The sequence below is a fragment of the Plectropomus leopardus genome, chromosome 16, assembly GCF_026936395.1.
Source record: "Plectropomus leopardus strain MGB_pleo_1.0 chromosome 16, ASM2693639v1, whole genome shotgun sequence".
Lineage (NCBI taxonomy): Eukaryota > Metazoa > Chordata > Actinopteri > Perciformes > Serranidae > Plectropomus > Plectropomus leopardus.
Window position 1 is genome coordinate 22469352 of NC_142191.1, and position 20663 is coordinate 22490014.

The window sequence follows — 20663 nt, forward strand, 5'->3', positions numbered from 1 at the left end:
TCTTATTTTATTCTCTGTTGTTAGTTCACTTAGTCCTCCGGTACTATTTGCTCTCTGAATACAGACACAGAACATAATAATCTTCCTAATTAACACCATCATCATCACATAAACATCAGTACAATCGCTGTGATCTCTTTAGCTCAAGTCATTGTTGCAATCATCGGCACTTTTTATCATCATTATTTCCATCATTGCAATAACACTGAAGTCACCATCGCACCATGTACTTAAAACATAACAACAAGGTCAACTAGTGAGCTAACCATTGCAGGCGATTAACACAGGCAGGCACAAACGAGAGAGGACACAAACATTTTCAGAGAATTGTCTCAAGTGCAGCTCACTTTTATACAATGTATGTAGTTGTTTGAGCTAAGAGGTCCTTGTCCTGAAAAATGTTGAAGACCCCTGCTTGAAGTGACTTATTTTGGTTGGATAATAATGATGATAAATAATAATAAAAATAGCATTAAATGAATGAAAACACAATCTTGTATATAGTTTGTTAGTTCAAACTTCCACACCAGAACTTTTTTTTAGTGCATTAAAGTACAGAATTGGTTGGTGTCAAACATTCACCAGTTTAAAATGACAACAGACCAGTTATATGTATGTATAGATCCCATTGCAGCATTCTTCTTGTTAAAATCCCAGCACAAACAACACCTAGGTGACACCCCTAAATGCCCAGCGCTAGCAGGGTATGAAATTAGACAGAAGTCCACTGATGGCTGTATACCGCTGGCCAGATGTGCTAAAAACTCAGAGCCAGCACGCCACCAGGCTAAATGAGTGAAATGAGGCGTTGTTGATAACCGTAGTGGCCCACATACTGCGAGCCTGACAGTTGGTGTCACAAGGTGTGTGCATGTGTGCGTGTTGTGTGTGTTAAGAGCTGGCTGCGAGTGCCAATTTTCCACAGATCAGTAGTATCTCTGGAGTCAGAGGGAAAAAGAAAACCAGGATGCCTAAAAAAAACTGTCCTTCCATACTTTGTTTTCAGTATTGTATAGATGTCAAAGTAAAGTTGAAAATGTTAAATATTTTAACATTTATGTATCAAAAATCTTTAAAATTCATTATATTAAGAATTCAGTATTTTTTCACTTTTAAACTATAATACCTTTACAATAAACCCCCTGTTGTTGTCACTACAGTGGATGAATAATTTTAAACCACATAAATTAATTTAAAATAAATAGTCTATTAGCTATCAGTTATGTGCTTTGTTTTAAAATGTAATGCTTTTCAACATTTTTTATGTCGCTGTGAACTTATTAAAAAATCAGAAAGCATATGTTTACCATATAATTACCATATAATTCCAGTCATTCTATTGGCTGACAGATTCTTAACAAAAAAATCAGTAATGAGCCTTGACAATCCCATAAACAGTGGGTTTAGCAATTATACTCACACACTCATACATATGCTTGTCTCATGCCGACGTGATGACGTATGTTTCGGTGGCGTAAAAACACTTCTTAAGCACCGAGTACTTAAAGCCCTCACACCTTCAGAAAGTCTGCTGGGGTTCATGATAAAGAGACCTGAATTCATTGCCTGAATTGGTGACAAGCAGAGAGAGAACAGAGCCTGTGGTCATGAGCTTTCCTCATAAGAAATATATATTTTTTGCTCAAATCCCACAAAAGCTTGTCACTCAGCAACTGCTGAGCCGGCAGGCTACATGATCATCCGTCTGCCAGCGTCAGTCAACACCTCTCATCCCTCAATAATGGAATATAAATACACTCTGTGTGTGTCGCTCTAACTCTGTATTGTTGTTGTGGTCAGTCTTTGATTCCTGCCATGGCATGACAAATCTGTGTCTTGTGTGTGTATGTTCAATTACTCAAATAATGTGCTTTACTACAAATATGAGGAACTTGTAATTAAGTTGAGTATTTCTATTTCGTACATTATGCCTCCACGCCATACCTCTACTGTACTTAACATTCTCTACTCTACCTAACATTTTACTTAACAACATTTATTTGCAGCTTCTGATTACTTTACAGATAAACATTTTACATACATAACAAACAAAGATCTTAAAAAATATGATCTGTCGTTACAGATTAAACTATCCAAAAGTATTTAAGAATTATTCAAATTAGCTCCACCTTGATCGATTACAACAATAAAATAGGGATGCACAATATGTTTTTTTTTTTTTTTTTGAGCAGGTAATTATCGGTTATCGTTATGGGCTAATAGAAAAAAAAATCCATATTGTGGCACAACATGTTTGTCGCTCTAGTCCGTACTGCATTTGTTCTTCTTCTCTTTCTTTATTGGTGGATCACAAACCAACTTTAAAGGTGTATCCCACCTAATGTAATGTGTGTGCATGATACTGCCTATGTCAAGTCATTGAAAGCAGTTAGTTTTTATATTATTGCTGCTATTTATCAGCTATATTTTTATTGTCAGAATAATGGATAAAAATATAAATTTACCATAATCAGCTGACAGTTTATTGGCCCGATATATATATTGTGCATCCCTACAACAAAATGCTTCTTACACATTAAAACATAACAAACAATTATGCAGTAATATCATTTATACCTGTTTAACACTTGAAAGGGCCCTTTTACTTTTAATTTTGATACTTCAAGTACATTTTTATACTACTTGTAAACAAGTCAATTAAATGATTTCTACATTACAGTATTGATACTTTTGCTTAAGTAAAAGATTAAATTAATTCTACCACTTGTGATCAATGTCCTTAAAAAGTTTATTATTTCAGAACTTAAATGGCTTCACTGTATCATTTTAAAAATTAAAAGAGATACCTATACTTAATTACAGTAGATAGATGATATCCTTGTTGCTTAACTTTAGATGTTTGTGTATTCAGAGGCCCAACAGCAGATTGAAGTTGTGTCACTGGTCCTCCTCTAAGACTCCCTAAAGACTCGCATCACTCAACCTACTAACCCGACCTTTGCTAACAAGCCAGATGGATAATATTAGCTAAATAACTAATGGACTCCTCATGTTGGGAGCAGGTTGATGCCCCAAGTGAATGAGTTCAAGCATCTCAGGTCTGTTACCCACGAGCACCAGCTGCAGCTAAACAGCTGGCAACTTTTATTTCCAAATGATATCACGTGTGGATTTAGAGTGGAGAGTGTAAAGAAGGTGTCAGGAGCACGGGTGTGTTAGCTATAATAAGCCACATGATGTGTCCTTATGTTCATATGGCCAATTTATTGTTTCTGAATCAAATATGACAATGCAAATTAAATAAAAATGCGATAGAATTAATTTTACAGCTTTGTTTATACCTAAATTAGCTTCACGTTGAATTTGTAACAGCATTTTAGAGGTGTATGTGTACGGTTTTTAGAAAGTTAATACAACTTCTTATTCATTTCAATTTCAATACAATTTATATTATAATTAATTACTTACAAGAAGAAAGAGAATTTTTTAAAACTGTGATAGAAATTCTGTCAATTGATGAAAAATTCACATTCAAACCAGCTTTATCTTATCCTTAAGTTCAGAGAATGAACAAACAATCTCCAGGTTACAAACTTCTCTAACCTGTTGGCCCCCACTTGCCAAATTATAAATTATGAATCAATATTCTCTGATTGGCACTTCTTAATTTAGGAATCTGTGTGTGGAATAAAGAGACAAATAAGACATGATTTAACTAATTATACCTTTGTTTTTTCTTCTTTTCCCTCTGTTTTATATTTTCTCCCCTCTTTCTCACTTTACTCGCTCCTCATATGTTGTCCTCTCCATCTGTACTTCCTCTGTCTCTTCCTTCCAGATCATCCAAGACCGTGTGGACTCCCATGTGTCCAGAAACCGGTTGTTGTGGAATTCCCTACCTGGTGGTCTCTATGCACTTCCCCAGTACTCAACTGACCTTGCCCAGTTCCCTTTTTACTATGCCATACTGGGTAAGTGTGCATCTTTGTTAGAGTTTGACTTGCTTTGGTGCTACAGTTTTTGTCTGAGAATTACCTCATGGAGGAAGTTAAAGTTAAGTTAATTAAATTAAGTTTGCTTTGATATCCAATATCGATGTCATTGAGAATATTTTTGACAGGTTACACATGCGTATAGGTTCATTTTTGCCAGTGGCACCAGTCGTTCAGTGTTTGCCACTAATAATGTTGTTCTGACCCAACAGCATTACTATGAAAACTATGTGCCAACTCTCCGGTCTCCCCCCAGCTCGCTCCAATGAGACAGTGAATTTTGAACAGCAACACTATGAGCTCTGTTAGCACAGTTAGTAGTGTCAGCATGGGCTAGTGGTGCTAACATAGTTATCAATGCTAAAGGGGTTTTGCAGCTCAAATTCAAGCCGGGGTGACCTGGGAGAAGACTGGGGAGTAGCCACCATTGTTTCTACAGCTGTCCTGCCACTACCACTGCCATTACTAGCTGTAATCCTGAATGAGCAAAGCTGCTAGCTAGCTCCCAGACGAACGTGGATGGTGCGCACTGCAGAGCAGCCAAGGCTAGCTAACCAGTGGAGATCAAAGGATGGACAGTAGGCACTATGTTTTACGCCTAGATAACGCAGCTAGCCAGTTGTCTGTCAGCAAAGCCAATAGAAAATAAAATAAAAGGCAAGAATTTGACTTTAAAAAAATAGAGACAAAACAAATGAATAGAGCTTTGAAATGCAATTCTAAAGCTCACTGAGTTGATGGAGCGACTGAAAGGAAAGGCCCCTTGAATTGTTTTATTTCAAGTCATTTCTTCTACTTCTTTTTTAAAATTAAAAATTAACTAGTCATTCAAAATTTAAAGGTTATTAGGCTGTTGAAAGCAAAATAATTGAATCTGACACTGCTAATCTAAGATGTACAGGGGTAATTGCCTGTAATGTTACATCCATGGGTACACTGCAAACAGGAACTGCTAGCTACTAATTTGGAATACATTTGTCGATGCCAGTTTTTCAAAATTTAACAAACAGGCTCAAAATCAGGACTCACCAAACTGACTTTGTGGCAATGTGTACTTCCTTTTTACATCCCTACATCCATTTGTTGTTGCTCTTGCCAGAGATCACCTGTCACTCAGTATGTTATATGTTTCTCCTTATACTTCCTGTTAATTTATATGAATGGCTTCAAGGATTTCTTTCAGTTTATTTAAAAAAAATCTGTTGCTCCTGTACTAAGAACCTTCCTGTAATTGTTGCCAAATGTTGGCTGACAAAAATATTGACTCCATCTTAGAACAAAATAACATATCGGAGAGCAGGATCTGGTTCCTGGGATTTTAAAAGTCAGCAAACATTTAAGCAGCAAATGCACAAGTTGACCTCATGACATCGATTGTTATTAGCTGAAGCTGTAATTGAAACAAGCAAATTGGACAAGAATAAATGTAAATGTGTGTTTGTTGTAAGACTGCTGTTGAAGCAAGAGTTTTAAAACTCAAAGCCGCAGGCAAAGAGTGAAGAGAAAGTGGCCTGCTGTGTTTGTATATGTATATGTATACGTGGGTGTGTATAGGTATGCATGCAGACTGGAGGGACTGAGGCTGTAACTCAGATCGATGTTTGTCTTTCTCTGAGGAATTGTGGACACAGGGGTTAGAAGGAAGAAGGAATGGAGGGATCGAAGGATGGAAAGAAAGATGGGACAGTTTGGTTTATGCAACTGCAGTAAATCACGATTTTAGCTGCTGCCATCTCCAGTGCTGCTGCTCAGGGAATAACTTGTTGTCAATGCCGTGTGTACGACAGTCTCACTCTGCTACCTCACCATAACTTTTGATGGCGAAGCAGTTGCAACTTCTGCCCGGAAGTTTGAAAAAAAAAAAGTTTGACTTAGTGCTCAAACATAGTGGCCTCAGGAGCTGTAGTTAGAATATCCTGACTTGATGGCTCAAGTTGCATCTTTAGTTTGTAAAAAGTTGTGCTGTGCAGTTACTTTTTGTTATAAAACACAAACAAAAAATGTCATGACAACATGCTTTAGCTGTACAGGACCCTACCTTTACAGACAAGGACATAAAGAATGGAACAACACTGATCAACAAAGGGAGGGAAAACATTGCCCATAAAATATAATTGTTTCTCTTTTTAGATCATGTATAACACAGATATGTAGGCTACCTATTCTTTGCCACTGCCTGATTCTTTGAGGGAAAAACATAACAATTGCAATGCAAATATTTTTAAGAGGCAGAGGTGTTGAAAGCATTTGTTGAGGTACATTTTAGGGATGTTCTACCATTTTTCCTTCCTGATAAAAATTCTGATACCTGAACTGATGTATCAGCTGATACTAATCCAATACCATTGCGTTAAAAAACAGCTGTATTATATGAGAATTAACTATGAATTGCTGTGTAGGCTTCTGTTGTAGAGTTTAATTAATTTCTGGGAAAACTGATGTTTTATCAAGATCTGAAACTACTTTAAAGTTTTGAAATAAATAACATGGTGTCAGCGCAGTGTATAGACTCACATACTTGCCAGTAGATATAGCATTTTAGGCACTATCAGAGGAATTTCTGATTCTGGTAAATAGGTATCAGAACAACTCTAGTAAATTGCAATGGCTAAAGTCAAATCATGACTATTTTCCTGTTTGTTCCTAATGAGCGATGAAAATGAAAATGAAGAATGAATGAAATGAAATCAACAAAAAAGCCTCCTCTTATATGCATTGAAGCATCTACATCTGAAACCTGTTTAAAGATGAACAGTTTTGGTTTTTGGTGTTGTTTATTGTTTGATTATTTTGGTTTTGGATATGTTTTTTTTTTTTTTCATTTTCTTTTTCAGATGAAACTGTAATTTTAATGAAAAAAATATCATTTGAAAAATGTACTTCCCTTTATCAGTAATTTATCATAGTTTTAGCTACAAACATCCTTCAAACTAAAAAGAAAAAGGTAACTACACACCAAATTACTATCTTATTACTATCTTCTGATTTTTTTTAGATATCTTCAAGTTGTCCATTATGTGCTTAAGTAAAAAAAAAGTCCCAGCTCATTCTGTTTATGTCGAGGTCATGGAACTGTAGTTTAATGTTAATGTTTACTTCTATTGTAAGCAATTTAGGGCAGTTTATGGCGATAAACTTGGAATTTATTCCTCTTAATTTAGAATAAAAGTGCCACCTAAATGCACTGTTAGTATTGAACTCTTTTGAGTGAAAAGTGAGCCTAAAATCATCCAAAGGATCTGCGTCCTGCATGAAGACACAGCTGAGGTCTGTCTCTCTCCATGGTCCTGAAACTCCTGAAAGACACCTTTGTTTTTTATATTAGTGTTGAAGTGCTTCTAACCAGAGTGTCAGTCTCTGTCCATGGTGCTGAAACACATGAAACAGTCCAAGACTCTTTCCTTCTCTGCATCCTGCCCCATTTATATCAAGTTTATTTGATTTAACCTGCATATTAATGATTCATAATTATTTACTCTGGCATTTATCAGAATTGGGTGGGGCTGGAGGACTCCTGAGCAGGACACAAACCCTAAATTTCTCCTATGCATGCATACCAGTGGCAAAAATGTTAGCATCTGCCAAGTATAATCTCTCTTCTTCTGCAATCTCTTCCGTGCCTCCGACAATACTGGTGCCACTTACATATTGAGGTCTCCTGTGCAGTGACATTTGGCAGTGATCTCATGTATTGTTTTTAAGATGTTTAACATAAAGAGTTTGGAGGAACATTTTATTTTTTATTTGTTTTGGAACATTTAATTCTTTGCTCTTGCTCTCACAGAGAATACCTCCAGCTTCTATGCCCAGACATAATGTATTACTTGTTTTAACCCTTTGAAACCTGCGCAAATTGGTTTGACTCCTTTCAGAACCATAGGAAGAAGGCAGTGAGCAGATTAACAATACATAAGTAAAAAGTTGCAAAAAAAACAAGACCAAACCAAACAAGAAAATGAAAAAAAAAACTGTAGAAAATTATAGAAACGTATACATTTAGAACAAAATATTATAAAATGTAATTTATTATTATTATTTATTAAACACATAATTATAATGATTGTAAATATAGTTTTATATATAAGTTGGTCATTGCCTTTTCCCCTATGCTTTTGAAAGAAATCAAGCCAATTTTGCTCAGCTTGCTTTGACGATAAGATACTGACATTTGTCTGCAGACAGTCACACTAATACTGGAAGCAGTTCACCCCCCAGACCCAAGCTTTTACTGAAAAAACAAACAAACCAAAAATGACACCATTTATCAACCACTCCATATATCTCTTCCCAGGCAGTTTAAGACCCATTCATACCTTGATTCATGGACTCTTTTTACTCTAACTTGACAGCCAGGTGGACTGATGACCCACATATGACCTCAGCCACTGTCAAGATGTGAAGGACCCTGAAAACAAATGTTCTATCGGTCTGTCTGATCTAAAGCAGCCTTTCCAATGGGACCTGTAGATTTACAGTTATAGAATTATTAGAGGTGGGTGCTAAAAAGAATAAAGGCAATCATTTACAAACTGTTACTCCTTTATAACAGTAATGCTCCAAAATTTTACACTCCCCACTATGCAGTTGGTCTTTTGTTTGACCCTCACTAAGAGTAAAATACTATCATCAATTATTTTATCAATTTTTATGTATCAGATGAGAACTATCTTGTTCTAATTGGTGGAAAAATGTGTCCATAATAAAGGAAATTAATGTGATTTAATAAAAATCAATGTGGCACAGCAGTTTTCTAAGCAGACGCAGATGAAACAGAGGGACTGAGCCTATTTCTGTGACCCCCACAAGGGCAGACCTCGTGCTTCCATAAATACCACTAAGCCCACCTGAGATGGCTGGTTAGGGGCCCGGTGTCAGAGAGATGGATAGAGCAACACTAAAGAGCACTCTGGCTCCACTTATCCATGAGGATATGTATTCCCCTATTCCCATACCCCACCAACACTTGGCATGCCATGTGCCTGCAGTTCTCACCGTATTTAGTTGTTATGAATATTACCTGAGGCCATGTGTGTGTCCCCATATCTGCTCATGTTTACCTGTTTACCTGCTCTCCACATAGGGATATCAAACTGTTTTGCTTTTAAAGGCTGCAATGATCGATAGTTTTGAATTAACAATAGTTCAAATGACTGTGTTGTTAAAGGAGTTGTTTATCTTCAAAAACCTGCAGAGAAGTTTTCCTCTCAGCTTGTAAGAGTTTTTTTTTTTTAGTATCTTTCAACTTATTGTTTTGGTTTTACAACCCACAGCCGTACTGTTTTCGTCAACCCAATCACCAAAATAAATATGGGCAATGTGCTTTTCTGTGAAAAACGTATATGTTTTATTTGTTCGTTTTATATTTATAACTTTATGACATCTGTAATTAACATTTTATTATGTTTAGGCACAAAATCACTTGCTAATGGTTGGGAACAAACCATCATGTTTTGGCTGAAAGTAATCAGTTTGGTTGCCACAAACACTGTTGGATGGCTCAAATTGTCCAAAATGACTGCTAAAAATACCCATTTTTGTTGTGCTAAGATGATGTTCGAAACTGTGGTTAAAAAACTTTCATTAAAAGTTTCTCGCTTTTGTCTCTACAAATACAGCTAGACATGTCCTGAACTTTCATAAAGCTACGTAAACGGCTGTTATTGTATGGAAACAATCGTGAAAAAAATACCACATTTGTCACTGCAAAAACAACTAGACATTTCCCAATCTGTCATTTATAAATACTTGCTTTTGCTGCTACATAAACAGCTAGACATGTCCCAAACTGTCACTAAAACAACATTTGGACTATTGTTAAAAAATACCCACTTTTGTCGCTACAAAAAATGTCAGACATGTACTGAACTGTCATTAAAAAATACCTGCTTTTGTTGGTCTGACAGTGGTCTCCTGCTGTTTGCGGTTATCTTGCCTATAGGTGTCAGAACATAGTGGAGTATTGTGCAGCTAAAGATCCATGTAATTCCCTCAGGGATTGGAACAACAATGAACAAAAAATGTTCATAAAATCAAAATTAATATTGGACGTTAATACATCACATGGTTGCAAAGACGACTCCAAATGAATGCTAATGTCACTGTGGATATGCAAATAGGAAACTGTAACATCCACTTTGAAAGATGATAATATCGCTGTCAATGATGTGTTTACAGCATGAACTGCTGCCCCCAAGTGGTCAAAAACATGCATTCATACCATTTTAAAGATGTCACATTCATGTAATCGTGTTAAAAGCATTTTAAATAGCTTAAGATATTTACACTACATTGATTTAGAAAATCTGTCCCCATGAAGTGTCAAGTTTCTCCGTAAATTGCTGTTCAGGAGAGAAATTTTGAACGTCCCCTAGCTGTGCTGCCTTTTGTGTATTTTTTTCTTGCATCCAGTTCAATGATCATGTGCTAATCACACTTTTCTAGATGTAATGTCATTTTAATCAATCTATTAGTGTGAATACATCATTTAGCATGGTTTAAAATGCTCCTCTATTTAAAGATACTATAGGACATGAATGGATTCATTTATTATGGAAGAGAAAATGTATTCAGAAAATAAAATCCAATCGTAGAAGCTGATGCTTTATAATATTGATACGTTTCTTTGGCACAGGCTGCCACAGGGGGAATCAATTTCCTCAACTCCATTTACCCATTGTACTGTGTGCTGGGGATCATTTATCAGGGGTAGTAATTTAAAGTTTGGTTCCACTTCATAATTTCTCTTTTTGTCCTGTTTGGTTCATTTGTTTGCCTCAATAAAAACTAGAAAGTTACTAACAAGTGCTGTTTTATTGTGAGGCTGCAGAAAATACAGTTACTCCTTATAGGAACAAATCAGCATGATTCACAATTCACTAATGCAGAAACCCTTGAATTAGACGTGTTTACTCATGCTTAGTCATGGAAAGAGGGGGCATATATCCAGTCAGAAAGATTGATGATGGGTGCAGCACTGAGCACACTGTGTCCAGTTAACTGTTATGGAGCTTTATGGAAAGTGGTGTTAAAAACCTAAATACCGTTTACCTATGACAACTGTTTTTGTGTATTCTGTGTGTGTGCGTGTGTGTCCAGGTAAGAGTCCGTTGCAGCAGTTCACAGCTGTGATCCATACGGTTACTCCTCTGCAGTCCCAGATCTCTCCCGTGGTGAAGCTCATCATCGCTGTAGCCAAGTCCAAGTTTTGTGCACAGGTGCATCCCACTGTGAAATGCTGCTGCTTCAACAAGGGAAAATAATGAGTACAGTATGAAATATAAGCAGTCAAACATGAAGAAAAGTATAAAATTATTAAGGTGTATAACTGCATAATGTATGACAATTTTTAATATAAGTAACTTTTTTTCCCCTTTCCTCTCTTTAGATTTCCTTCACCTATTCATCCTCCTCCTTTTTCCTCTTCTTTTGTTTTTTTTTCTTTTGCAAGTTTTACCTTTAGGTAGTAAAATTTAATGAGAGAGTACAGCCATTCATTTAATATGACAAGGTATTAGGGGCTCTGTGGGAAATAAAACTGATTTCATGAAAATACACATAATTTTTTTGTGTTTGTAGTATTAAAACATTAACAAAATATTGTGAGATCTCATCATACATGACACGTGAGAACAGTCTGTCAGCTTTTACTGTACAGGAAGGATGTTTACAACCGGGTTGGTTCGTTGGTTTGTATTTTTTGGGGTTTTGAGTAGTGGAATGAAATGCCAAGCAAGGAGGAACATGAGCGAAGATGTTAGAGCGTGCAGACTAAAACAGGAGCTGTATACCAGTCACAGGAAAGTGATGACACCTTTTGCAAGGAAAATAATAACCGCACAGCATATGAAGAAATTCAGGAAAAACATCAGCATTCATACATAATCTTAATGCATTCATTACATATACATTACTGTATAGTAGCAGTTGAAACAAATTGACTGCTGTCGTTTCATTTTCTGGTAATTTTACTGAATACTTTAAATTTACTATTGCCTGTAAAAGTAATACAGATAATTTGAAGATACACAATAGACTGTGTTTTCTCCAATAATGAAGTACTCTCTGTGTTTTGAAAAGAAAACCCCTTGTCTTGAGGCCTTATGCTTCTTAGAGATAAAAGATAAGATTTTATTTTTTTTCTTTACTTTGTGAAAGACATCAGTTGTTTCAAAACCCTCTTTCAGAAATGTATGTATAAGGATGTTAATGATTATATAATATTAACCAAATCTATGCGCTTCTCCCATACAGATTGTGGTTTTATGGAACTGCGACAAGCCTTTACCTCCAAGGAACAAGTGGCCCTCCACCAGCGTGCCTCTCACTGTCATTGAAGGACAGTCCAAGGTAACAGCTGCTGGCTTTGTGCATTCATTATGTATTAAAAGATACTTTGTTGCATAGCAGTGCAGATATTTATCTCACCATTATAAAAACAGATTTTCAAAGTTACTTTGTTGGCAGTCTACACCAGAAATGAAAGCACAGAGCCTTTAGCTTCTAGCTGCTTTCTGCAGTAGATATGTTAAACCTGAACTTTAAGGCACTACAGAAGAAGAATGAAACATTTTAAACTTTAATGGGGGAAAAATACCTGAAGGGGCTTAGGAATTTTAGCATGTGCATGGTTGTGTGTCTTTTTGCACTTGTGTACTAATATGTACTCTAAAACAAAGACACCGCTCCAAACCTCATTAAGACTTTAACACAACCGCCAGATATGCTTCGTAGCTGCAGACAAAACTAAGTTCACAGTTTAGCTGTGTTACAAAGTATTTTTTTAGATTATGTGAACAAAAGAGAGTGAAAACCTGTAAATGTAAACAGACAGGTCAACAAAAGGCTTAAAGGTTAAACATTGGTGAAACAAGCTGCAGTATAACCACGCTGGGCATTTTCACACCACCAGTTTACATCTATTTGTTTATTTATTTATTAGTTTATTTAAAACGGGGATGGTGTGCAATGTATATATTGCACTAGATGTAGCACAAAGCTATTTTTCAGCTGTTGTTTCTGGGTGTGAAATGTGCTACTCATTAAAAGAATGCAGAAAAGTCTGATTTTTTTGGTGTTACTGGTTACATGTAAGCACTTTTTCTTCGATAAGCTTCTTTGAAAGTTTAAAAAAGTGAGTCCAGAAAACAATTGTAAGAATTAGGAGCTGCTTCTTGAACACATTATCTGTGATCCCACTGCGGTATAATTTGCCTGAGGGTTTAAGAGAGACTCGGGGTATGACAGCATAAGCCTGATTACCGTTGGCCTTTAGCTTTGATGTTGATGCAGATGTCTTCTAAGGATTCACCCAGACTCCTCAAGATTTAAAGATACAATAGCTGTAGTTAGGAGTTCAACCTGAGAGAAATCAGTATCATCTTGAATAAAAAAAAAAATAAATAAATAAATAAAACACCTGAAAAGCTAAAATAAATCTAAAATGACTCTTTGAGGTGTATTTTGAGAAGTACAATAACCACCTGGAGTAACTGTGCACCATTTAGAGCTTCATTTCATGATAAATGATTCAGGTAATTAAACAAAGCACCCTTGAGAACGCCAGATGTTCAGATCCTTTAGGGTTGTTATTATATTAAAAACACTAAGAAAAGCAAGAGTAGACTCTGATTAAGGCTCACTGAGGCTGAAATGTTTCAGTCAGTTTTAACTTTTCAGACTGTCACTGAAAATAAAAGACTTTTATTAGCTCTGTTACTGCCGAGTGCCTCAGACTATATTTGCCATACTTGTGAGTAAACAGTCCATTGAGCATGTTTGTTTGCTGCAGACAATTCTGCACCAAGTGGCACTTATAAATACTTATTCTGTGGTCTGCTTACAAGTGTCATGGTTCTGCTTTCTTTTTTTCTTTTTTCATTTATGTACAGTGGCAATACTTCGCTGATATTTTAATAGTGACTGATTGAACGAGAATTCCTTCCACTTTCCACACCAACAAATGGTCATTGTAGCTCAATGTTTGTCACATTGGTCTGACTGCTGCTGCTACTCATGAGGCATCCTTAAACCCTTCTATAAACCCAGTGAAACCTGGACTGACATTAGTTTTATTGTGCTGCATTGAGATGCTTCTCCCAAGCTATTTGACCCTTGAAACCTTGGTGAGCTGAAATTCCTTTGAAAACATGAGTAAAAAGGCAGCAAACAGCAACTTAGCAAGAAATGTCCCTTGAATGGCAAGAAATTAGCAAAAGGTGACAAGTAAATGACTGGAAAATGACTGGTTTAAAAAAGAAAAAAAAAATGTGTGTATAATTATTATAACTGTAGATTTAAAATTATGTTACAGAAAGAAATATACATATTCTTTTTCTTTTTAAGTATTTGTTTTTAGTTTTTTACTTTACTTTTCTCTTTGCTTAATTTCATGTAATTTTCTTTATCATTTTGTTTTTCTTTTTACTAACTAACCATTTTACTTACCATTAAGTTGCTCATTACTTTTTACCCATGTTTTGAAGGAAGGAAACCCAATTTGCTCAGGTTTAAAGGGTTAAATTTTTATTAGACATTAGACATTTGAGGTTGTATAAGATTCAAAAACATGTTGATCTGTGTTCCAAACTGAGCTCTACTGCATACATCAGTATCAATAAATGCTAAAGGTTTAAGGTTCTTTTACTTGTTTTTAAGTGTCTCAAAGGTCTTGGGCCTTCTTACCTAACTGAGCTGCTTTTACCTTATCAACCCTCGCAGACCCTGAGGTCCTCCGGCACTGGCCTTTTAACCATACCACAAGTTAGCTCTAAAAGAAATGGGGAGGCGGCTTTCAGTTACTATGGCCCCCGTCTGTGGAACAGCCTCCCGGAGAACCTCAGGATCACAGACAGTGTTGAGGTTTTTAAAAAGAGGCTCAAGACCCATCTTTTCAATCAGGCTTTTAACTAACTAACTAACTATTTATTTATTTATTCTCCTTTTTTATTTTATCTTATCCCACTGTTTTAGTCTCCCATTTATTTATCTATCTAATTATTAGCGGTTATAACCTTTAATCTATTTTACTGTGCACTTGTATTCTTTGTCTTATTTTACTGTTTCAGTCCCTTACGTTCTTAGGTTTTATGTTCTTTACCTTATTTTATTGTGTTAGTTTTTAGCTCCAGTGTTTCCTCATCGGGGCCTACCGGACTGGGAGTGGTCTCTGGTCCACCATTGGGGGTGCTGTACCGTGGACTGTTTCGGCCCGGGTGGCTAGAGGGCTCGGCATCTTGGTGCGGGCACTCCTGTCCGCCCGGGTTGGGATGGTCTCTGTGGCGGCGCCCCAGCGGTGCTGGACCGTGACCTCTCTCAGTGAGGTTGGCCCCCAAAGGTAGCTTCTCCCTCGCCTCAGGTCTCAGTGCCTAGCCATGTCTCTTTAGTAACAATTGGTGTGTGTTGGTGTATGTGTGCGTGTGTGTGGGTGGTAAGGGTGGATGTTCAGGTGCCTTTGCGAATATGTGTGGGAATATCTACATGATTGTGTGTGTGTTGTTGCGTACGTCTAGGTGGGGGTGGGAGGGTCAGGCTGTCTGTATTTTTCTTGATTTTCATTAATGTTTTTCATTTCTGTTATTGTTTTTAATCTCTGTGAGGCACTTTGTGTTACTCTTTGTATGAAAAGTGCCATACAAATAAAGATTTGATTGATTGATTGATTGAAAGGCAGTATAGTTAGATGGATTTTACCCCCAAAGGTGTTTTTAATTATTTTAGCTAATTTAACCTCTCCACAGGTGTGTGTTTGACTGACATCCCCCACACTGTCTTCTGTTTACACCTGTTAGGGTGTAAATTTTTACACCTTTCCCAAATTAGTCTGAGAGGAGGTTATCTAAATGAGAAACAAATGTGGGAGCCCAGAGCTCAAGATTCGTCCTGAGATCTGTCCAATTCAGTATTCTCACAGGCTTCATGTTCAGTTTATTTAAAAAAAAAAAAAATAAAAAATATTTCCCCTCAATATGCATTCCCAGTCATAACTGGCTTTCTCAATGCACAAAAAACACTTAACACCCACCAACATCTGACTTTTGTATGTAATAGGAAAGGTAACAATTGGCTTTCACACATGGGTCAGATTACTCTGCAGTAGTTATTGGTATTTATCAGCTTCAGCTCCTTAGCAGTGATGGAAATCAGTGGTGTGCCCACATTTCTTTTTACTAGGGTGGCCCAAGATGGGCTCTGACTTATGCAGGGGTGGCATGAAGTACAAGCGCTGCTGCGGGCAAACATGCTTTAATTATATATAATAATTTATAGCTTTAATTGCAGTTCTTGTCTTTACTGCCTGTATCTACTTTAATTACTGACTTTGCAGTGTCTTACTATACTGTTGATAGTTTAGTTTAAAAGATAAATAGACCTACCAATCACAACATAACAGAGTGACACCACACAAATGTAAGATAAAGTGTCCATACTTTATTAAAGAAATTGTTCCTCCAAAAGTAAATAGTAGAATAGCAAGGATGAAGTGCCAAAAAATTATGATAAAAAGCCTGTGTGAACAAACTTTTTAACAGTCGTATCAATTTATTTTTTAAAATTTTTATAGCCTGACACAACTCTGGCACATTGCGTCCTCTCAAGTTTAAGACTAAATTGCACCTATAAATGAAAATTTATGTTACTCATCAGACAGTTCAAACTGACTGGGCTGATAGCCAATCATAATGGGATGGCACCTGGCCACTCCCTAGACTTGCCTATGATGGAAATACAACGCCTGGGTGAACATTTTTGTTTGATTTTGTTGTTGTTTTTCTTTTTCTGCTTGGAAGAGTAAAATAAAAGTACAATATTTCACTCTTAAAAAAACAGGAGTTAAAGAGGCACAATACTCAAAGCACAAGTACCTCAAAGTTTTACTTGAGCAGAGTTCTTGAATAAATGTACTTAGTTAAATTTCAGCACTGGAAAAAAAGAGCAAATATGTAAATAATGCAAACTAGCCTCTCTGTGTTAACAGCTGTAGAGCGCTGGTAGTACAGGAGCGAGAGACTGATAAGGAAGTTTTATACAGTGTATTAGATAATGTTCTATCCTGTGGTAATTGCATTGCAGAGCTATTTCAGGTTTAAATAGACTCTTGATGGTGAGATTGAAGCAACATGAGTTTTGAATGTCTGCTATTAGAGTGAAGCCAGCAGTGTGACTTTTTGGGGATTGTTCTCATTTGCATTATTATGGGAAAATATTCTCTCCTCGCACACAGGCACATACTCACTACTGTTAAGTGATATTCATGTTTTTCATTTAACTCATTTACACAACCATTTTTATACAAATGAGCTTCTTCCTAAAAATACACACTCTCACATTTTCACTGGTTCACTCACTGAACACACACACACCAACCTTGCTCTCCCTCCCTAATCCCGATGCTTTGTGGTCTAATTGCTTCTGTTTGTTTTCATGTAAATGTGTCCCCCTTGAAACACAAGAACAATGTTTCCACTGGTGACAATAAAACGTGTCTCAGAGGCGATATGCAAGTGTCTATGTGCCGGTACCCAGCAGCGTCTATGGTCCTATAATTAGTCATGTGGTATATTGTCGTGCAGCCCAGACAGATGCTCTTCAGTGAATTTCCTTCCAACCGCTCGCTGTGTTTGTTCCCACCATAATAACTGCACGCACACACACACACACACACACACACACACACACACACACACACACACACACACACACACACACACACACACACACACACACACACACACACACACACACACACACACACACACACACACACCGAAAGTTTGCAATTCGCCTCGACAGAGCGCAGCAGCAGAGTAATTTGCTGTTGGTTATGAGTGTATCTACTCCGTAATGCTGTGTGGATACACTCCATCAGCAACCTTTTTCTCTCTCTCTCTCTTTCCTGTACTTCTGTTTGTTTGTTTTTTAAAATAAAATAATATATCTGCATTTTATTTTATTAGTATCCCACAAGTCTTCATACCTGGAGAAAATAAGTTGCTTGTTCTTCATGGTACTAAGAAAACTTGAGTTAACTTAGAAAAAGATTTTAGTATAGTTAAAAGAACCCAGTAAGGTACAACTGAGAGTCCCTAAAAAGCTGTGTTTTACCCGGGGCTGGTGTTGTTCGTCCTTTGCCAAACAAAGTGTTGTATGTCCAGTGAGCGGTCTCCTCACTTGTTGGATAAGATAGCAAAACCATAACCTTAAGAGTTGCTTATTAACCTGATATTTGCCTTAACCTCAAAATTAAACCCACAGAAGGCCTCACTTCTATCTGTGACTTCAAATGGAAATTGTTATTTAATTTCTATTTTTTTCTTTCTTTTTTTTGTATGATCCATGATTTTTAAAGATACATTTACATAATTACATTTTACAACTATATACTCTTGGGCTACTTTTACTAAATCTTCTCTTGGGCCAAGCCTACCCATAAGTCAGGAATTAGAGGTGGGTGCAAATGTCCAATGAAAAAGACTTTCAACAGGTTACATTCAGAGACTTACCACCACTTGCTTAGCAAAATAACCCTTTCAAATATTTTTATAGTCTTTGAAAGATAAATTCTGTACAATACATAAACATATGAATATAAACATATAATTGTAGTTTGTACTTGGATTCTGGTTGAGCTCCCTTTATGATTCAGGATCAGACCATTTTTAAATTGATTTCAAATTATTTACCAACTGTTTAAACACACTAGGGATTTGAGAGGTTGATCATATGAATCAGGTCTCTTATAGCTTGCCCTTGCTATAAGTGAGGTCCTGCTTGATCAGCATTTATGACCCACACATCAATATTACCAAAGGACTCTCCACTGTCACTGTTAATATGTCGACTATATCTCACCTTCATCAATCACTCTGTAATAGTGCATGTATTGCTCCCACACTATGTATTTAATATTGATAAGTTAATCTTCACTATTGATCTTGACTTCTTAAGTATGCATTTAAATTATACCAAAGGAGCATAAAAGTGAAGATTTCAAAGGTCAAGTGGGACCTAATCTTGAAATACTGTTGAGCATAGGGTCAGAGCAGCAGAATTAGAGTTGAATTGATGGTCTTGACCTCAAAATATTATTTAGTTTATTATTATTTTAGACCAGTCATTGGCAGAATGAGGATTTTATCAACAACCAAATAAAAATATGTTTTTGGTCATACAGACATGTAGAGTAGATTTTTGTTTTGTTTTGTTTTATCAAAGATATCAAATGGTTTTTTTAACTTGTTTTTCACAACATATGATATGCAGTATTATTCAGACTGATCTCCCCCCAAAAAACAGCCATATATGTTATCTCTCCAAGCAGCTTATTGTGACCCATATTTATGTTTAATGTCAGGCAGTGACCCCTAGTGGCCATAGTAATTGTAAATGGAGCAAAAGAGAGAATCAGGTGTGTAGAATAAAGAGGGATGAACTCCACATTCGCTGGGTGAAATACAGGACTTTCACCTGGCAGAGTGTTTGTGTCCCATCTACAACCAAAAGTCTACGTTAATTTATTTGAACTTGCGTATTTAAATTAACTTACATAACATAAGTAACTTTACATTGTGTACGTTACATAACTTACGTATGTAAGTGAAATAATTTACGTAACTTATGTCACAGAAGATCTTACTTACTTTGACCAAAACTGACCAATGAGAATAGTTTTGATCCTTAACTGTACCCTATTTCAAAACATTAACACTCCCGCTCCATCCTTCTCTCACTCGTGAACAAGACCCTGAGATACTTAAACTCCTCCACTTGGGGCAGGATCTTGTCCCTGACCTGGAGGGGGCACTCCACCCTTTTCCGGCTGAGAACCATGGCCTTGGATTTGGAGATGCTGATTCTCATCCCGGCCGCTTCACGCTCGGCTGTGAACCGATCCAGTGAGAGCTGAGCTACGTTGAAGGATGTACACGCGGCTAGGGGAAGACTACCCAAATGGTTGATAATTCTCCTTAGGATCATTACTACTTTTAGCTTCTTCCACATTACACAAAATGGATTTGTTTTTGTTAATCTAAAAATATATATGTTAGTACTTTAAGTCAAGTCTATGTCTGCTCTAATACTTGGCAAATTACATCACTGCATATTAGTCAAGATTGCCCAAGAACCTAGGCAATGTATAGAATTTACTTTTGAAAGGCAAGAATTCAGATCCTAATCTGACTGGCCAACAATCCAGTCACACTTACATACAGCTGCGTCTGAAGACAAATGTTATGCTTTATATTAAGTTACATCTAGATAATTTAAGCATATGTAATAATTACTTTAGATCTTTTCAGTCCTATTACCTACACAGACCCAGAGTAGTGACAGACTATAAACCAGCAACATAATCAAAAGATTCTTTCAGACTAAGACCAAAACAGTTGAGTTAGGCACAACAGTCAGACGTCAGATAAGTGGTCTCACATAAAAAGAGCCTTTTTATTTTTAAATGCAATTATTCCCTACCCTAATACTGAAATGAAAATGTTCATGAGAGGAAGAGGCTGGCCATAGTTCATAATGGTTTTGCAGATAGTTATGTGATCCTTGACTTTTTAGGGTTAATTTACAGACATCTAGATATGTCCGCGACATAAAGAAATGTCCTGCTATCTCCAAAGTCTCCCCTTGAAGTAGCAGGAGTCACGGCAAATATAAAGAGGGGGAATGGGTGGAAGGAGAGCGACAAAGATAAGGTTCAGACCATTG

At 36.7% G+C, this 20663-nt stretch overlaps 1 protein-coding gene across 4 annotated transcripts in view; it reads left to right on the top strand.

Annotated features, from left to right (window-relative positions):
- The window catches only part of LOC121955317 (exostosin-1), a 268903-nt gene that overhangs the window by 218438 nt on the left and 29802 nt on the right, over positions 1-20663 (top strand). For all 4 annotated transcript variants that reach the window (XR_015779177.1, XR_015779178.1, XM_088089580.1 and 1 more), the window contains exons 7-9: positions 3800-3932; positions 11049-11167; positions 12204-12299. Coding sequence is in view for 2 of the 4 variants with exons in the window: in XM_088089580.1 (XP_087945706.1) it covers positions 3800-3932; positions 11049-11167; positions 12204-12299 (348 nt within the window). In the remaining 2 variants the exon portion in view is untranslated. The remainder of the gene's footprint in view (positions 1-3799; positions 3933-11048; positions 11168-12203; positions 12300-20663) is intronic.